Raw genomic sequence first — 19,141 nt, forward strand, 5'->3', positions numbered from 1 at the left:
ACTACTTCTGTGTTCATACCCATGCACTTCCCCTCCTTCAGAAATGATGTCCTCAGGCGGCCCCTTCTTTTTAAGCTGTCATGTGAAAAGGATAAAAATCAAGAACCACATGTCACTTTTAAGTTTTCAGAAATCCTATAAAATATTACAAACAACCAATTTGTGTTTCTTTTGCTTTTAATATTCCTGCCTGCTTACAAATATGCCTATAAATCTAATTGGACACCATGACATCGGTAAAAGAAAATGCTTGAAATTAATCTAATAGACTGCTGCATTAGAAACTTAAAACAATACACCCTTTCCATAAATAATACAGAACATTATTGCCCTCCTTTAAATGAAAGCACTTCAGACATTGTTTGCCGGAAAAATTCACCTTTTCAACTTCAGCATGGTTCAGGCTTTTCTCTTTGTCTTCACATAATCCCTTATAGCAGAGGGAGGTTGGTCAGGAACACAAAACTCCCTTTAGTTATATTGTTACTCCAATAAACCTCACCTAGCCCACTAAGTTTTAATCCTGATTTGGCAACAGCTAGTTGGTGATAAAGGCAATTCTTCTTTTTGACACACACTTTGACAGCCTGTTCAAAAATTCACTTTTTTTAGCATGAAAGTACTCAAAAGCTGAAGTTTGTTCTTCTATTGCCCCTCCAAAAAGATGTCTCTGCTGTACTGAAAAGGAAAGGTTAGGCCATGGATTCAAAGTAGCTGTCAAGAAACACAAACATAAAGTTGACTTAATAGCGTTATTAGGAAATGCGTTCTGGGCCCACCCTTGGCAGTAACACCAGGGTTAACTCAAGTTGTAGCAATATTTAAAACAGCTCTTCAATTTTCCTTCTCCACCCAACTAAACAACAGAAAATCTTGTCAATAAATGAAAAACACCACACGTATTTAAGTGAGAGAAACCATCTAAACTTCCAACATTTTTCATCCTCATTTTTTTTTTAATCCAAAAGATTTGTACAGCATTTTTAAAAAATAACTTACAGGATCAAAAGGAAAATAAATGCATAGCTTTAAATCCTTAGAATACAACCTCCCCCTGTCGTGGAAGAGTTCAAAGTCATAAAGTGCTGCAGATATGACCACACATCAGACAAATAATCTAGTAACTAACTTATTTTTCTGGTTTATTTAACAATATTCCAGGCTTAGAACATTAAATAAAAAAATCTCACAGACAATGGATAAGACTAACAATGGTTTTGCTCTTTTTTTTTTTTTCTCTTTTTCTTCTCCTTTTTTTAAAAGAATGCTGAGACACATCAATTGAACCGACTACAATTTTATTTTGGATACCAAAAAATAAAAAGAAGCTGGAAGGAAGAGAGTAGTGCATTGCACTGATCTCAGTAAAACTGCTTGTAAGCATCGCTGTTTACGTTCAGCCCTAGGAGGATGAAGATGGATACTGCCAACAGGGGAAGGCCAAGTGCAGACCAAGGGTACTCTGAGCTTTGCCTAGATTGTGAGGGCACAGCTTTAAATTATGCTCATGTATGTATGCTCAATTATATAAGATAAGATCCAGCAGATTTTGTGTAGGTCCTGGAGGGAGGGCTTGCAGTGGTGGTAACAGCTGATGCAATTGATGACCATAGAAACCAAGAGCTCTTCCTGGGTGTCACAGGAGCTCAGGTATCTTGCTCCCTTCCATAATTTGATTTTGTTGCCCTCACAGATAGCCTACATACTTGTGGGATTTTAGGTCAAGCCTGTGTTTTGCACCTTGGAAAACATAACACCTCTTTAGTGGACATCGAGAATAGCAACATTCAATAGGATGCACAGTGAGTGTACAAGTGCAAATTAGTTTTCAGGAGGCTGGAAAGTGAAACCCCAGGCTTACTAACAGCCAAATACAGGCTCCACCATCTGCTGACTGCATTTTTCCCAGGCTTAAAAAATTCCATTTATGTAGTTGCAATTACTTACTTCACTGTTCCTTCAGCCTAACCTCTGTTCTTCCTCCTCACTCACCCATCCCTTCCCACCACCTACAAAGAACACAGGGGCCTCAAACTTCAAAAGCGATTAAACCAAACCATAAACAAACAGTTTGGCAATAGATTCAATTCCATTGCCATTCTCATTTCTGTATGTTCCTGCTGTCTGTGCCCTTTTTACAACCCAATGTCCATGGGTGCCACAGTGTGAAAAAACCCCAACTTTCTTCCTCCAGAAGAGTAACAGACAGATATTGCTCAACATAGTTGTAGACTTAACACAGAGGTGGGGGGGGGTGAGACACCAGTAACAGAAATAAAACCCCAAGCAAACCTTGATTGTAACTGGAAAATGCCAAGAGTCCTCCACAGCATCTCAGAAAAAAAATGTGGTGCATCCAACTTTGTGTCTAGCGTGAACTCTGATCATGTTTGACTGCAGTATTTCACAAGAGATGCGGGGTGGGGGGGGAGGTGTCTCAGGTTGGTTTCCTTTCTTTTTACTTGTTTGTCAAGTTCTCAAAAGGGCTTAAAAAACTTATGCTTGGAGACACAAAGGGAGCAGTTACAATATACAACTAATCGGAAACAGTACTCAAACATTAGACTGGAAAGGACCAAAGTCCACTCTACAAACTGAATCGAAAAGAGACAGGTGAAAAAAAGTTATTAAGTGCTAACATAACAAAAAAACAATTTTAAAGATTCACTAAATACATCAGAGAAAATGGAGGGGTCCCCTTCTTTTAAATATATTTACATAATATTAAAGCTTTTTATTTTGCTTTTCTTGCCAACAAAATATTCTAGCTACCCTGGGCAAAGACCCCATAAAATGAAGAGGTTAAGGATTTTATAACACAGACAAACCGTTAGACCCGTGGCCTGTAGACGTCTCCCTGCCCTCTCCTTCCCTCTCTCCCTTAACCAAAGTGCTGATGCCTTGACTGCTACACACCACATGGCATCAGCACAAGGTCAAGGTAACACAACACGGTCTCAACCCCACACTTGGTTCCCACTTTGCAAAAGCACAAGAGACTACAATCAGGGCTTGCTTAGACACAAAGCAAAACAAACAAGAAACCAATTTTGCCATTTAGCTGCAGTTAAATGGTAAAACCGGACTAATGTGGACACAGTAATACCAGTTTAAGTGTTTATACCATTTACACAGCACTGGAAAGGAAAATAAATTATCCTGGTATAAATGCATCCACACTACAGCCTATGCCAGCACAGTATCAGTTAAAATAATAACACATCAGTCTCCTACCAACAGAATTATACCGGCTGAACTTTTCTAGCATAGACCAGACCTAAGACATGAGGTAGTGAAAATCAGGCTCAAGATTTTTTTCATTCCATACCAACAATATATTCTAAAAATATTCACTGCTCAGATCTATGGATTTTAAAAAACATTTTAAAATCCAAAATTTAAAGCTATCATCCTGAGTCACACAGGATTTACAAATGGAGGCATAAATTTTAAAAACTTCCTCAAGGTCCTAACTCAGGAAAATAATTTTATGATAGAAAGCACATAAGCATGTGTTTGTCTCCTAATGAAACAAGTGGAAAGGAAGCACATGGATAAGTGCTTTCTGAAATCTGGGCCACAGTCAGAAACCACGGTCTTTGTAGAATTTATTTCCTCATTAATTTCAGTGCTGTTTGATCACAAGTCATTCATGTTTTAAGACAGTGGGAAAAACACAGACAATGGAAGCTAAATCAAGTTTGTTACAACAGTTCAATATTTACAGCATTCATAGCATAAAACAGAAGAATTTTTGGTAACTTAAGACAAATACCTCTTTTCTTTGTCATTAAATGTACCGCAGCAGTCCTGTTAAACAAACCCACTGTCTCGAATATTAAAGAAATTATTGTTTATGTTTACCGAGTCATTTAAATTAAAAATCTGTTCCTGTTCCAAACCCCACTCTCCTTCATCTTCGTCCTCCGGTTCTGCCTCAGACCCATTGCGACTGTTCTCATACAAAAAGATCTGCTCATCCACATGAGCTGGGGCTAACCGGTTTCTCTTTGCACTCACAACATTAGCAGAAGAACCAAAAAGGCGTTCAGGGAAGACCCTCGTGGCCAGAATACACCAGTATTTTTGAAGAACCTTTGGTAAAACTGGAAACAGTGCTAGTCTGTCAGACCACCACTTCAACGGGTCTTCATTCAAACCAAGAACCTTTTGTGACTTGAAGTTGCTCAACTCCTCAACGATTTGAGCATGCCATTCCTCCTGGTCTTCCACGCCTCCTGTCTGGCAAAAGATCTCTGCAAGCATGTTGTTGATGACACTAGTAGGAGGAGGAGTAGAGGAGATGATGATTTTTTTCATAGGGGGCTCTTCTGAAACAGTGAAGAATTTCTCCTCAGTTCTAAAGCTATTTTCTTTTACTTTCTCCAGCAGGCTTTTTGCTTCTTCCACCACTCTGTTTTCCACCTGCTGCCTCTCAAAGGCTGAAAGAAAAGGCAGTTTCTTGTAGCGGGGATCCAAGAAAGTTGCAACATTGAGAAACATGTCTATCTCAGGTGTGTGCTGGTAGGTGGTTGACAACTCTTTAGCAATCACCTCCTTTGCCATGCTGATTTCTTTCAAATCGTTCTCTTTGATGTTCAGAGTTGTATTCAGAAGCATATGGAGAAGTGGTTTCACCATGCTTATCGTCGGGTACTTGGAAGCAGACATCATCTCTGCAACCTGCTTGAAAGGCTGGAGCAGCTCCACCAGCCCTTCGATTGTATTCCACTCACTGGATTCCAGCATGAGGTGGTGGTTGTTGCTGTCCTCCACGAGAACAGCCGCAATGACAAACTGCTGCTCCTTGAGGCGCTGCAGCATAGCGAGCGTGCTTCCCCACCAGGAAACACGGTCACTTACCAGCATGCAGTGGAGAATATTCTGCTGCTTCTGCTTTTCGCTCAGCATGTACATTGCGACCGTAGACTGCTGAAAATACTCCACCAGCTTTCGGCACCTGGCAAGAAGGTTGCAGAGTTTGGGGAGCTGAAAAGCTTGTTGTATTCCTGCATTGAAAGTGTGGCCCAAACAAGGCATCTGTACGGGAATATCTAGGAGAGAGCAAGCTTTTACAATGTCTTTACTGTAATCTGTTGTAGCACCAAACACTTTTGTATTGATCCCCCACTCAATAAATGTTTCATAAAGGACTCTTGTAATGGTCTCTGCAGTGTTATCCTCTGGTACTTCAAAAGTTTTCAAACACCGCGAGTTCACAGCCAGGCAGTTGGCAGGACTGCTGCTGAGAAAGTGAACCGCCACGGTTACATACGACCTGTTCTGGTTTTCACTCCTCCACATGTCTGTGGATATGCCACACCACAGAACCTCAGTCAGCTCTTTCAGCACAATTTCTCTAATAGCACTGTACTTTTCAGGAATCGCTTTTGTACAGAAGTACTTCCGGCTCGGAAGTTCATACCTGGGGTCCGCTGTTCTCAAGAGGGCCTTGAAGGTAGGTTCATCAACGATGGAGGCTGGATACATGCCCTCACAAATTAAGCTGATGACTGCAGATGTTAGCTCCTGATGTTTTTTGTTTTCATAGTTCTGGTAGGTCTTCATAATGAGGCTATCTTGAACAACCTGCTGTGATGACTCCGGCTTGATTTTTGAAAATGCTGTGGCAAAGGCTTCCCTCATTTGCTCAGTGTTACTTTTCACAAACTCACAGAATTCATCGGGGTGGTTTTTCTCAAGGTGGTAGGAAAGGTTGGACGTGTTTCCTGAATAGGCAATCTGTGCCATGCAAATACGGCAGTAGATCTTCTTCCACTGTAATATGCATCCTTCCGCATTGGTATCAAACCCAAAGTACTTCCACACTTTACTCTTTGCTCTCGGATGAGCCACTAACTTTAGGTCAGATGGGGAACCTTCTAAACTTTTATTCTCCATTGCTTCTTGGCCACCGTCCCACCTTTTGATCCTTCACTCATTAATGAGTACCTGATAAAGGCAGTAAGATAAAGATACAATGAGAAAGCACAAGTTTGACCACACTCAACTACGTGAAATCAGCGTTTCTGTGAAAGTATCAAGAAACCTACTCACTAATTATATCTGCAAATTTAAAGATGAAATTTTCAGGAAGTGTGACCTACAAGAAGCCCATTGGATTATCAGAAATTAAAAGAGGTTTTAAAACAGCCCATTATTCTGCAAAACTGAGCTAGAAGATCCGAGTAAATATTTTTTTCTGGAATTTCCTAATTCTGGGTAAAGAAAGTGTAACCACCACCACAGACTTGATAAATTACTGTCACAAAAATTGGTCATATGCTATAGCATTTTCCTGCTTCTTTAGTTAGAACTAGACCAACATCCTCTTGCCTAAGAATTACTGAACTTTGCTGTTAACATTTATTCCAACTGAAACCTGATACTGAAGGAGCAAAGGTTTTCTTATTTGTTTATTTTGAAAGAAGTTTTGTTAGTTTGATCTAACCGTTCCAGCTTTTGCTTTAAAAAAAAAACCATAATAAAGAATCTGTGATGCAAATTACGGCAATAATCTGCTCCTCTCAAATGTAAAGATGTTTTTGGACTGAAATATAAGGTAAAGGAGCTTGAACCTACATGCAGATAAACAATACGTGTCTGACACCTATCCCTTCCTCTTTCTGAAATCAAAGGCATCTCCTGAAGTACTAGTTCACAACCATGGTTCCTGGAGTAACAGTGTATTATAATTACAGGAAAAGCAGACAGGGAAGCACTAATAAATGTTAATATCCACATCAGCTGGAAAATAATTTTGCTGCATTTTCTTCAAAAGGCTACAGAAGGGAGCCTTTGGGAGGGGATGACACTAGAGATGAGTGTGGTGATAAGGCAAGTTGGCAATCTGTATCTTGATATCTGCACAGGAAAACACTTCTTGCGCAGGCACATGCAACTGCAACTTGAGGCCTACAGTGCCTCTGTGAACAGTGCTGGCAGCTGGCACCCACCAGAACTGATCTCACTACACCAAAAAGCCAAGTCATAGCACAGTACAATTGCACCCTGACACTTCTCTATTTCTTCCACATCACCATGACAGTAACAAGCCCTTTTCCAGGGCCTTGGGGAGCATTGGGAAGGAGAAGGAAGATATTAGTTAGATATGGATGCAGCCCCCTTCACAAAAATCCAGAGAAAGAGAACAGGAGAGGAACATGAGGAGCATTAGACTGAAAAAAATAGCATTGCTACTTCTCTGCTCTTCAGGAGCTGCACCTGTGCCCAAGCCCAGAAATCCTCAGGTGGTAAGACTGGCTGGTTAGGGCAGGAAGAACTGACTTTTTCATATTGCTGCAAGGGAATATTTAAAAAAAAAAAAAGATAAAAAAGTACATGTGCAAGCTTCTCTGGGGTGCTTTCTGCTGTTGGTGAATATTTGCAAGGAAAGACAGTTTTCCCTCTGAACTACAGCTGGTATTTTGCAACATTTTCTGAAGTCTTGAATGGAAAACCAAAGACAGGTTAACCAATACTAAACATACTTATCTAAACAAAGCTGTTGGTTTAGAAGCAGAATGAGAGATGCAGGGCAAGCATTTTATTGGATTTGTTCTTAAGATTTACTTCTGGGTGTAGACACTTCGCATTTTTTTCCTGAGGGAGGGGCAATGTTCTGCCTACTAGCATGCCTTCTACTGTGATTCATTCTGTGCCTTTAAGTTGCCAGGATAAACTATTGATTCAACATGGTAATGCTGCCTAATTCCAAACATGTGCATATCAACAGCACCAAGGTATGCAATCCCACAAAAACTGATGATTTTGAAAGACCAAGTGGTGTAATGTGTAATGAAGTAACCCTGACATGCCATCAGATAGCGCACTAACATATCATATCGATACAAATCATCATAGCTTTTAGACTCCTCTGTTTCAATTCACGACATGGTGTCTCCTGGAAGCACAGAGGGTCATGGCATTTCATTAAATCTTATAGTTTCCTCTGCAGTTACCTGGCAATTCCTGAAAGTAAAGAGGAAGGCACTGAAATAAAAGAGTTGATGCATCTTTAATATTTAAAATTAGTATGACACACCTCAGATCATAAAAAGTTCATCACCAACTGACAAAGTAGAAGTTATTTCAGATTTATGGGAGTGTTACAGACTCACCCCACTCTTCATTCTGTATGTATGTCACAGCTTTGCTTTCATTTTGTGATATATCAGGCACTTGGCAATAGTGGCCCAGAGTAGCATTGCCACAGCTAAGGATATGCCAGTATAATACAGCCTTTAGTAAAAGCTCAAACTTCCCATCATCTCTGCCTCTCATCAAGTGTTATACAGCATAACTGGTATTACAAACACAAATCAAAAACCCCACACCTCTCATTTTACTTCAAGAAGAGGTAAACTTTTCCACTTTCAGTGGAACAGTGTTCATAGTCTAGTCCTGGCAAAATCAACAGCAATCCTGAATTCCCACCCACAGGAGAGCACCTCTGGAGAAGCTGCTGTTTCTTTCCCTTGCCTCCTCCATGCAGCTGGCCAACACCACCAGTACTGGGACCAAGGCTTCTAAGAGCTGGCAGAGAGGATCAGTTCTGTGGGCTTTGCAGTGAACTCTGCTGCCACAGGAGGAGGAAGAGTCCAGACTTTCTGGCCCTAGCACCTCATCCCTGCTGCTCTTGGGGCAGGCTGTGCTGTCTCCTCTCGCTTCTCAGACCCCCTGTCTCATTCTCCTAACATAAACCCATGACTTCCCTCTCCAGGGCAGGCCTTGGGCTAAAAGATTAATGCTAGCATTGACTTGTGTCGTGGAGCACAGCCATGCTACCCTTGCAGACAGGGCTCAGCTTCAAAACTGCTCCAAAACCAGCATGACAGTCACTTGGATTGTGAGACAAAGCGTGGGGATGTGAGAAAATGTGGGGTGTGCAGACACCCTACAGCCTCGCCTCTGCCTCCCAGTGCATGCACAGCAATGGTACCCTGTGAGTATCCTCGTCCCACAGCCTCTGCCTCAGTCAGCAGAGGGGCAACCATAAAGCAAGTGATTCCTCATCCTGAAACTAACTTAACAACATTTTTAGGGGCATGCGTGGGGAGAGGGTTTAACTGCTTGATGCAACTGCATTTTTGCCTGCCATCAATCCTTCCTACTTGGTCAGTTCTCTACCCACCTCTGGATGATTTACAACCTGGAGCTCACACAACTTAGAGCAGGAAGTGCTCTCACTACGCTTTGCTCCTATAAAGAACCCTCAAAATATGAATCAAAATTAAGAGATGCATGATCCTAAATCAACATTTCACAATTAACTGTAAAGAAACTTGGTACAAATGAGGATATTGAGTAACTAGAAATTGAGGAAATAAAAAAAAGTATGAAATTTCAGTCACTTTTAAAAAGAACAGGAGTCACCTTTTAGGTCTCTTTAACTTAATCCACATAACCATTATCTTCAGATACAGTTTTCTACACATTACAGGCATTACAGGTTCCAAATTTAACTACAAAGACTTCAAAAGTACTACATAACACTCAGGATTTAGGTTTCCCCTACCAAATTTCAATTAAGTATGTACAGTAGAAGAAAAAATGCAGGAGGAAGATGCCAAATAAATTCCCTGAGAAGATTTTAATTATATGAACCATTTTTCTTATCAGTAGAATGACTTTTGGTGATCACATTTCCACTGGTAATATCCTGGTGTCACAATTAATATTAGTTTATCTTTTATCAATCCACTGATTAGATTTGTGTTTTTAAAAAACTGTTTTAATCAAGAACTTTAGTCATGCAGGGCTTTTTTCCTCCTTCCAATTAATCAAGATTAAGCACTGCAAAGAAGTCCAAGCAGTAATTTCTAAGAAAATTATTAATAATTTAAACCACTGAACAATAAAACTACATATTAGCAGTTATACTGTTTATGCAATTATTACTTGGAGAAATATTTTTAAGTTTAACTGAAGTTCCCCTTTATTTCTGCACTTTCTTCTATGTTGATTTTAGTTAGTGAAGCAATCGCTGACTGCACACCCTGTATGTAGTTTCAGCTCTGTATTTTCCTTCCCTGAGCTTCAAGATCAGAATTTCAGGTGAACTTCCCTACTCTGTGTCGGGAATATTCACTTGAATAGAGAATGTTACCATTTTTTCAGCTTGCAACGCAAAACAATTACCAAGTTTTTGTACTGAACCTAGATTTCAGACCTCAAACTCTTTCCCCAAAAAAAGTCTTGAATTCCATCAATAAAAAGCAGATTAACTCTAGTAGGATGTGAAAGAATACATGGGTTACTTTTAAAAGAACACGTGCCAAGAGCACGCAACTCTTAAGTTAGAATAAGGAAAAATAAAAGTGAAACTAGTTTTGTTTACTTGGATTAAATTCCTGAGCACTTCTTCACAAGGATAAGAAACCAAGTTTTTCTTGGAAAATTAAGAGGCAGAAGGGCTGCACTGAGACCTTTCACTCATCCACAGAGCTAAAGGACAAGCCAGGACAGACATGTCCCTCTTTTAAATCTTCCAAGAGATATCTGCAGCGCTGCTGCACAGAGTGGGAACTCTGAGATGGAAAGTGGGGCCAAGGAAGCCAAGATCAGAGGAATGGCTATCTCTATCTCCCTGTCCTGTCCTTCCCAGCTCCCCTTTGCCACTCCAAGCTCATCCCAGGAAGGCACTCTGACAATAAAATGCCTTCACTTTTGAGAGTTATGGACAACCCCTCAAAAAGATACAGAAAATTTTAAACATGCACACCTAGATTACCATCTGAAAAAGCTACTCAGGGTTTTCTTACAGGAACTGTAGTTTACTGATTCAAATTTGTTATAACAAGAGTTTTGCTTTTTGTTGCACTGACATCACTGTTTTGAAGTTAATAATGGTTCAGCTGGGGAAAAGGGTTCCAGTTGTTAAGGTGAATCACTTTAAACAACAGCTGGACACAGCGAGTGAAAGCAAGGCAGCAGGTAACTGCCAAGAGGGAACTGCGTACGAACAACTAGCTGAGGAAGAAACCACTTGCCCTTGGAAAAAAAACATCCCAAGTCAGGGCTCAAAGAAAACTTTTCACATCTGTCAAATCTGCCTTGTTCCCACTTAGGCAAGTGACATTTCCTAGGTTGGATCTTTGTTGCCTTTCCCTGGCATTTCCAAATTCAACACTTTTTTTTTTCAATAGCAGCAAAGAGCACAGTGCAACAAAACACTGGGTCACACTTTCGTCATGCTGTTTCTCTGTGGTTCGAAAAAAGATCTGGAAAGTGTTACACACCCTAGGCAAAATACCCAAATTTCCTCTGCCAAGAAACGCTAATGCTAGAAAAACGCTCAGATGACTTCAAACCATATGCACATCTGCCGTTTTTGTCACCAGGGTCCTCTCATTTGTTTGAGGGTTTCGTTGCTGCCTTTTGAGAATGAGAAAAGGAATCCCAGCAGAAGAATCAGGAATGAAAAAAAAGTAGACAAAACACTACCCAGGGATGTGACATGTGATAAAATGAACAAATAAGCTCCTAATGTGTGGTGTACTTCTTCCATCACCTTCCTAGTACTTTAGATACTCTCTATACCAATGTTCTCATCTGCCTGAATTCCTTACTGAAACACTAGGCCCTTGCAATATTACTTTTTTTACTGCTCCTCTAGTTAAAACTATCGACAGGACCACAAAGGCTCACTTGCTGATAAAGAGCAAAAGTTAAAGGCATGGACATCAATGCAGCTATATGGTCAGCTCTGACGATAACATCTGCCCAAACTCACAGTTTGCTCTAAGCCTGTAAGTTTAGAAACACTTTACTTTTCAAGAGTAATGTAAGCAGATCATTCTTTTTCTGACAAAGTTTCCCCTAAGTCAGCATTTATCACGCTGTTGATCCAAATCAGAAAAGTGCAAAAACCTAACTTCTCAAATCCACGACTAACCTGACCGTCCCTTAGAAAAAGCTACAAGTGTCACTCACTTGTCAGCTTAAAGGCTATCAGCGACTGTCAGACGGTATCAAATACTAAGCTTCTGGAGTACAGGTATGTTCCCCTTCTGAAGCAGCCGGGACAGGGAAGCCGAAAGCGGCGGTCCCGGTGGGGTGGTGGCACAGCGGGCGGCGGTGGCAGGAGCGCCCGGGTCGGGGAAGGCTGCCCGCCGCTACCCGCCTTCCAAGCACCTACCTGGGCTGAGGGAGGGAGCGCCCGCGCGGCTCTGAGCCGAGTCTCAGGAGACACTGTCAGAGAGCCAAAGAGAGGAAGAGGAGAAGCGGGGACCCCCGGCCCACGGAGCCCCCACGCCGCCTCCCGAGGCCACAAGTCAGGCCGGCGTGCAGCCAGGCGCCCGTCCCGGGCCCGGCCCCCCGCCCCGCCCCGCCTCGCGTCCGGGGCGGCCGCGGCCCGGGGGCCGGACGGGGCGGTGGGGCCGGGGCCTGGTGCCGGGAGCCAGGGCGGGGTGCGGCGGGGAGGGGCAGGGCGCCCCGCCAGTCGCAGCCCCCCCGGGACCGCTGCCCTCGGGAAGGCGGCGGGTCCTGCTCGGCCGGCGAGGGGAAGCAGGGGAGGAGTCCGGCGGCGGCGCCCGTGCTGGGGCCGCCGCGGTGCCTCAGCCCCTGCCCCGCTGCGGGAGATGCGGCACGGCCCGGGCACCCCGCGTTACAGCCAAGGTCGTGGCTGCCCTGTTCTTCCCTTCCCTTCACTGTCCGGCCGCTCCCGGCTGGGCCGCGCGGTGTCGGCCCCAGGGCCCCGGAACTGCCGCCTGCCCGTGGTGGGTGAGGGGAGGCGCGGCAAACTTTCCCCTCTCCGTGGCGGGGGCTGCCGCCCCCCGGCCCGGAGCCGCCCCGCCCCGCCCCGCGGCGCCAGCTGCGGTGCTCACCTGAGGCCGGGGCGCAGCGCGGCTGGAAGCGGCGGCGCAGCTGGTGCAGGATGACGCGGAGGCCGATGCAGTACACCCGGAGCAAGGGCACCAGCGCAGACAATAGCGACATGGCCGCCTCCCGCCCCGCGGCGGCAGCGGGCTCGGGGCGCGGCGGGGAAGGCACTGGGCGAGCAGGCGGCCGGCGCGCTGTTTCCGCCGGGCCGGGCCGGGCCAGGGGGCGCGGCGCGGCCCCCACCCACCCACGGAAGGGAAAGCGCCGCCGCTGTCACCGCAGCGCCCGGGCTCGCCGCGGCTCCCGCCCTTCTGGGCATGTGCGGTGGCGGGGGAAGGGAAGGGAAGGGGCGGCGGCGGGCGGACCGGCCTCGGCGGCGGCGGTAGCAGCGACGGCGCGGCGGCTCAGCCCCCGCCGGGACGGCCGAGCAGCTGGGCAGGGGGAGACGGAGAGGGGCGGCGTGCGCGACCCAGCAGCGAGGGGCGAGGCGGGGGCGGCGGCGTGACAGCCCGCCCGGGGAGGCCGCCGGGTTGGGGCGCAGAGACTCCTGCCTCCAGGTCTGTGACAGCTAGGAGCGGTCGGTGCCTAGGCGGAGTGGGGCACCCGGCGTTGTTTCAGGATCCCGTGTCTGAAAGCGCTCATCGGGTTGTCTCACCATTTCCCTTCGCTCTGGCACAAATGAGGGGCTTCTGCGGATTCCCACGGCATCGCTGGGTCTGGGCAGGGCCCCGTCACCTCGGGCATCCCTCTGGCTCACCCCTCTCGAAGTCTCAGTTGCAGGTACCGATTTCTCCGAAAGTAGTTCAGAGTACGGAGCCTTCCTACCTCAGGAGCCGGAATTTTACACCTGTCTGATGAATACCTTCTTTACAGTGATAACTGGTATATCGCATGTTGTAACTCGAAAGTTTCGTTAGTTTTGTGTCCTCAGCCTTAGTTTGAGAACTTAGTCTGAGTACTCAGGACAGAAATGTGGGTCCTGTCTACCAGTTCTTCTGGTAGGTGACTGGTCTCGACTATAGGAATAGAGTGCCTAGTCCTGATGTCGTGGTTTTCATTCACAGAACTGGTGGGTTTTCAAAAATGCAGATGAGCCTCAGTATCGATACAAACCAAATATCGGTCATTGAACAATAGGGGACGTTGGCCGATAAATTCAGTTTCAAACCTTCAGGTAACTTTTTGTCTCAGAAAGATGGGGAGCCATACAAAGTTCTGGAAGTGTATTTGAAATGTAATCTCCTAGCCTTAAAAAAAAAAAACCAAAAAACAACCCACTCTATACTTTCTAAAAAAAAACAACAACATATTTTTCAGTATCAGATTACATTGCTCAGCAGAACTGATTTCATATCTTCTGTCAGAAATGCACATAAAGTAAAAGCATAGTGTGTTGTTGCTCTGGGACAAAACAAACCATTTAATTTTATGGATCTCTGGTGATTATTATTTTTTTTATTAACACATAGAATTAGGCAAACATAAATGATAGACATCATTAAGTCACATCAATGAGGGATTCATTCTTAATGTATATTTTCTGCAACCATGCATGGAGTAGTAGAAAGAGCAACACATAAAACAACATGAAAGAAGAAACACTTTTACTAAAGGTGAATTATTCTTTCAACTTATCTCTGTAAAAATCAAATCTCAACTCTTTTATGTTGCTTTACATCCTTTTCTCAGAACTACACCATTAATGAAAGCTCTTTCAACATTAAACTGTGAAACTTGCCTACAGTGTATTTACACAATCTGTATATAAATAAACCATACTTTCTCATGTTTTCTAGTATAATAAAATAAATTGATGCATATTCAAGCTACTGCAATAAATACTTCTCTGTCTTTTTTTCAGACAATGCTATCCAAGGAATTAGACTGAGGGAAATCTGATGGGTTAATATTACAGTCTTATTTGACCCACTGCTTTTTCTCAGTGTGTTACAATGATTTTCAGCCCTCCACAGTTTATGAGTACAGCCTCACAGAAAAGATAAGGAAAATTTTTTCCAGCAATATATTAAACTATTTTTTTCTAAAGGCTTACGGGGCATGGAGGAGGAATGAAAGTAAATACAAAAGGCTGTAGTCTTTGATTATTTTTAAATCAGTCTTCTAATACAGCCTCATTTTAATCAATACTTTCTTTTCTTTGGTTTTCAACAGCTTGCATCTCCTTATTGACACTTTTTTTTCTTGCAGTCATTTACTGCAAAGCCTCAAGTATTCAGGCTGGAATCTCATCCATCTACTTTAGATACTTCACTGAGACAGTATTACCTCAATGAAAGTTTAGGTGTCTTAGCTCTGGAAGGGACAAAAGGAGCAATCTAATTCCTCAGGTTTGCTGTATGGGCAGAGGACACAGAGAGAGGCACTTCTGAAGACCTGCAGAAAATGACAGCTTTCTTTGAGGCACTTAGAGTGCCTCCTTCTTTCCATTGACTGCAAGTGAACTCACAGTGCCAGTGAGCAAAGCCAGCCTGCATCTAGAGCACTGATATCCTCTTGGAAACCCATCTGAAACACTCCTAACACTCCATCGACACAGGATCCAGCCTCTCTATCCCTACTGCAGGACTGACGTTAATGAGATCACAGTGCTTCCACCCACATTTTACATAAAGATGCAAAAACTTGTAAGAAAGGAAGTGGGTGATGTTTTTAGACTAATTTAGCCCTGAGCTCCAACTTCCCAGCAGAATGGCATAATCAGCAACCATCGGGTAGTGTGGATGGTAGGTGTTGCAGCTGAGCGCCTATGCAGCCTGGAACACATGAGGCACAAGGCCACATCACAGAAGACAAAAACCCAAGGTTGGCCTAGCATTCCAGATGCTCTCTGGCACAGGGTGACCAGTTACAAGGTTATGCTTTGTTTTCCTTGTCTCCTGCATTACATATCTTTTCCACATGTGAGTTTGCTCCCCTTGTTTTTTTCTCCTCTTGAGATGAGAACTGGAGCAAACAACTCCTCATATCCACACACAGAAGGAGCGACTGATGTTTTTTGCCTAAGCATGGTGTAATACTTGGGGTAGTCTTGTAAGATGTCAGTGACACATCAGTCCCTCTTTAATGGTAAAATGTACACTTGCACTCCTGTGCTTAGCTCAAGTCATGCTCTCAGCCCTCTGCACCGATGTGGAAGCTGATGGCCCATGTCGGAAAAAGCCAGACGTAATTCTGACTGCTGCTAATTTTTCAGGCTTCTAGAAGGGATTTAAATGCCTGTCTTCCTAAGCTGGATTGTACTGGGACTTGAGGCAAGAGATAAGTGCCTATCTTCCCAGAACAGGACCTCCTTAACATGTGTGGGTGAATATAGTTAAATGCCTGAGGAGCTTTCAGGTTCAGCAGAGAGTTGCTCACAGTAATAGGCAGTGCTGGGAAACAGTCAGTTGGGATTGCATCTGGAATTCATGGTAGGGTTTTTTTCCACCTGCAGACAATTCTGACAGGCTGCTTTTATTTATTTTTTTGACATATGCTTTTTTTTCCCTTCCTCTATGCAAGAAGAGTAATTTTAGGTACCCTCAAACTAGACACCATCTTGCCTAATATTGGACACTTGAGCATAGCAGGATTATACAGAGCAGTAAACTCTTAGACAGCCTTTGTAGTAGCTTGGGGAGGGTCAGTTACTTAGAAGGGGAAAGAAACTTTGCCAAAGGGAGAGGTTTCTGCAAGCTACAGAGTAGAAAGTCCCAGGGACTGAGAGCAGGCTTCTCTGCTCTGGGCGATCATCTGATGCCCACTGTTCTTCAGTAACACTGGGGAAGATAGACAGTGGATTGTTCTAAGACCAACCTTCTGTGTGACAGAACCATGCTACAGCAGTTTCCCATGAAGGGGGATGGATGGCATTTGGCCCCTCTCAGCCTTTTTCAGATATTCCACTTTTCAAGAAAATAGTGAATTGCCACTGTGGCTATAAGGAGGTGACACTCAGGAACTCAGTAAAGAAAAGAAATCTGAGGGCTTTTTAGCCTAGCTTTTAAGTAATGGGAATGAGGCAACAATGTTCAAATCCTTATTCCCTGAAGAATCTACACATTTTAGACTAGAGAACAGGATGAAATGTGGACTAAAGTGCAGTGGAGTCTTGGAATAAGGACAACTTCCCCTCTTCCCCAAAATGTCAAACCACTCAGCTATTATGCAAGAAGCATAGTGTGCTTATTGTTCCTGCTGAGTTGTTTTTTTTAATCAACCATCTCTGTAGCAATTGTTGTATTTGTATATCTAAGTATTCAGTGTATGTCACATTTTCAGGATCTATCTGGTTTGGGTTTGCATTCCCCTTCCCTCATATGCCTTCTCCATATCAGGTAAGTTCTGAGCATCCCCCCTGCAGCTCAGTCAAGACTCAGAGACTTAAGAGTCAGAAGATGTGCCAAAAAAAAGAATTAAAAAATCTCAAAAATATGTGTTTACCCACAAAACTTACATGGAGGCCTAAATATAAAGCAGGTGAGCTGCTAACAAAAATACACAAACTTTTGTTAAAAACTTCTATCACAAAACACTTAAAAATACTACATATATTTAGAATTGAGCAGGGGTATTAACAGGCTTCAACTGTACATGGCAACTTGACTTGGCTTAAAGAAGAACAAGACATATGGAAATTCTAGATGCAACCAGCATTATTTCAGCAGTGGAAATCAGTTCTTATGTAATTCCTGGATTTATTGGAAAATGTCTCTAAGTAGATTAACTGATTGATTAACATACATGAAGTTTCAAAAGCCCTTTGACAAAATCCTGCGCACAAGGGATGATAAACACTCAGGGATAAGAACCAGCATATTTGCGAAACAAATATAAAGAAAGAATAAAAACAAAACCCCACAGAGAGTGAAATCAAGGGATTGATTTTCATCAAAAATTATGGCCACTATAGAAATGGCTTTGTTGACAGTTAGCTCATTTGTGTTAAAAAACATCTAGTGTCAGTAACTGCCATGTGGTTATTTCAGTGTTTGTACAGGGATGTCGGCAAGTACCTGTGGCATTCCCTATGCAACAGTGCCCAACCCATAGCTAAGAGTATTTTGTTAGGGTTCAGCCAACAGACAGGAAGATTATTATGGTCCAAAGCAAGAGTTTTCCATGACACCCAGGTTCTCCATATGTCTTTGATCTCTTCCTTAGCAATACTGTAAGATAAACACATTTTTCATCAGAAGTGTGGTTAGCACCATTCTATATGAAGGAAATAATAAAGCAGAATCACACCTCAAAAACTGTGAGTTGATCTGCACCTGTATTTTTGTTGCATCTGCTTGCAAGAATATTTGTGTGCCACCTAAAATAATATTGCACAAGGCAAGCTTTGTGGGGAGAATATAGCAGCAGACCAGTTTTCAGATACGTGTAATCCTGCCCATCCCCTTATCCAAACTGGACTATGACAACACCGCTACTGTTGGCATTAAAGGTTTGGAAGCACAGTGCACTGGTCTCATCTGTGCTGCTTGTGGGCACTTCCCTGATGACTACATGCACTGCTGTTGCAGCTGGCCAGTCAGCTTCAGGAAACAGTGGGATTGAATCCTTTAAAGACATGAGAGTCTTGGTTTTGGGCATGTCAGCTATAGATAAGCAGAAGACTTCATGCCACAAGCAGGGTGTCCTCACACTGACGATGGATGAGTGACCAGTTCAAGGAAGCTGAGAGATGGAGTTCAAGATCTTCAGAGTTGGACAGAATTGGCCAAGTGGCAAGGATTGTGCCCCATGCACATGCATATGAGGTTGGGACTGTGGCTGATGTTTTAGACAGTCAGTGGAGGCACCTGCTGCTGCCAGAAGAGGGCAATTCATACCTGTTGTGAACTTTCCATCCAGCTTGAAGTGACCTGGCTTTGTTCCCCAGTCTGTGTGTGCCTCACATCAGTGTGAAGATACTTTTCCATGTGTATTCCTGTTGCAACAATTGACTTCTTAAACTGGATTCTTACACATCTCTTTAGGACCCACACTGCTTTTGCACTTGGCTCCTCTGGAGCAGGTTTTTTCCTCAGTGCTCCCCCAAGCATGGGAAGAGCATTTCTTATTTTTGTTGATGTTTCTAAAGACTGACTGGGGTTTTTCCAGCTTCCGGTCTCTAAGACTGTGGCATGTGAGAGAGCAAATGCAGTGATGGGTAAAGAGATGTGCAGAACAAGCTGGAGGGAAGATCAGGCCAAAACATGATGCAAAGGGAGACATGCAGGTGACAGAAGATAAGAACTGTGAGAAAGCCTAGAGGTTGATTCACTTTGTTTTTAACTTTGCTAAAAAAAAATGGTCCAGCTCACTGCTAACC

The 19,141-nt window shown here is 43.6% G+C and overlaps 2 protein-coding genes across 5 annotated transcripts in view; both read right to left on the reverse strand.

Annotated features, from left to right (window-relative positions):
- The window catches only part of DHRSX (dehydrogenase/reductase X-linked), a 161,590-nt gene extending 148,646 nt beyond the window's left edge, over positions 1–12,944 (reverse strand). For 2 of the 3 annotated variants that reach the window (XM_086880725.1, XM_086880724.1), the window contains exon 1: positions 12,828–12,944. In XM_086880725.1, the coding sequence (XP_086736851.1) occupies positions 12,828–12,939 (112 nt within the window). In that variant the 5' untranslated portion in view covers positions 12,940–12,944. Of the gene's footprint in view, positions 1–12,139; positions 12,229–12,827 lie in introns of those variants that run through there. The other variant, XM_086880726.1, reaches the window with a different exon arrangement.
- On the reverse strand, positions 936–13,120 carry ZBED1 (zinc finger BED-type containing 1). 2 transcript variants are annotated; one of them, XM_086880719.1, is made up of 2 exons: positions 12,828–13,120; positions 936–5,952 (listed from the first exon to the last, which is right to left on the reverse strand). In XM_086880719.1, the coding sequence occupies exon 2, from the start codon at positions 5,899–5,901 to the stop codon at positions 3,814–3,816; it is 2,088 nt and encodes a 695-aa protein (XP_086736845.1). In that variant the 5' UTR covers positions 5,902–5,952; positions 12,828–13,120; the 3' UTR covers positions 936–3,813. The 2 variants fall into 2 exon arrangements, with proteins under 2 accessions (XP_086736845.1, XP_023804096.1); XM_023948328.2 differs by lacking the exon at positions 12,828–13,120 and adding an exon at positions 12,140–12,330.
- Positions 13,121–19,141: the final 6,021 nt, after the last annotated feature.

Source organism: Cyanistes caeruleus, chromosome 3 (genome assembly GCF_971803275.1).
Source record: "Cyanistes caeruleus chromosome 3, bCyaCae1.hap1.1, whole genome shotgun sequence".
NCBI classification, from domain to species: domain Eukaryota; kingdom Metazoa; phylum Chordata; class Aves; order Passeriformes; family Paridae; genus Cyanistes; species Cyanistes caeruleus.

Bases quoted from the DNA above. Each gene is read 5' to 3' on its own strand.
- ZBED1 (XM_086880719.1), bottom strand. From the start codon at position 5,901: ATGGAGAATAAAAGTTTAGAAGGTTCCCCATCTGACCTAAAGTTAGTG.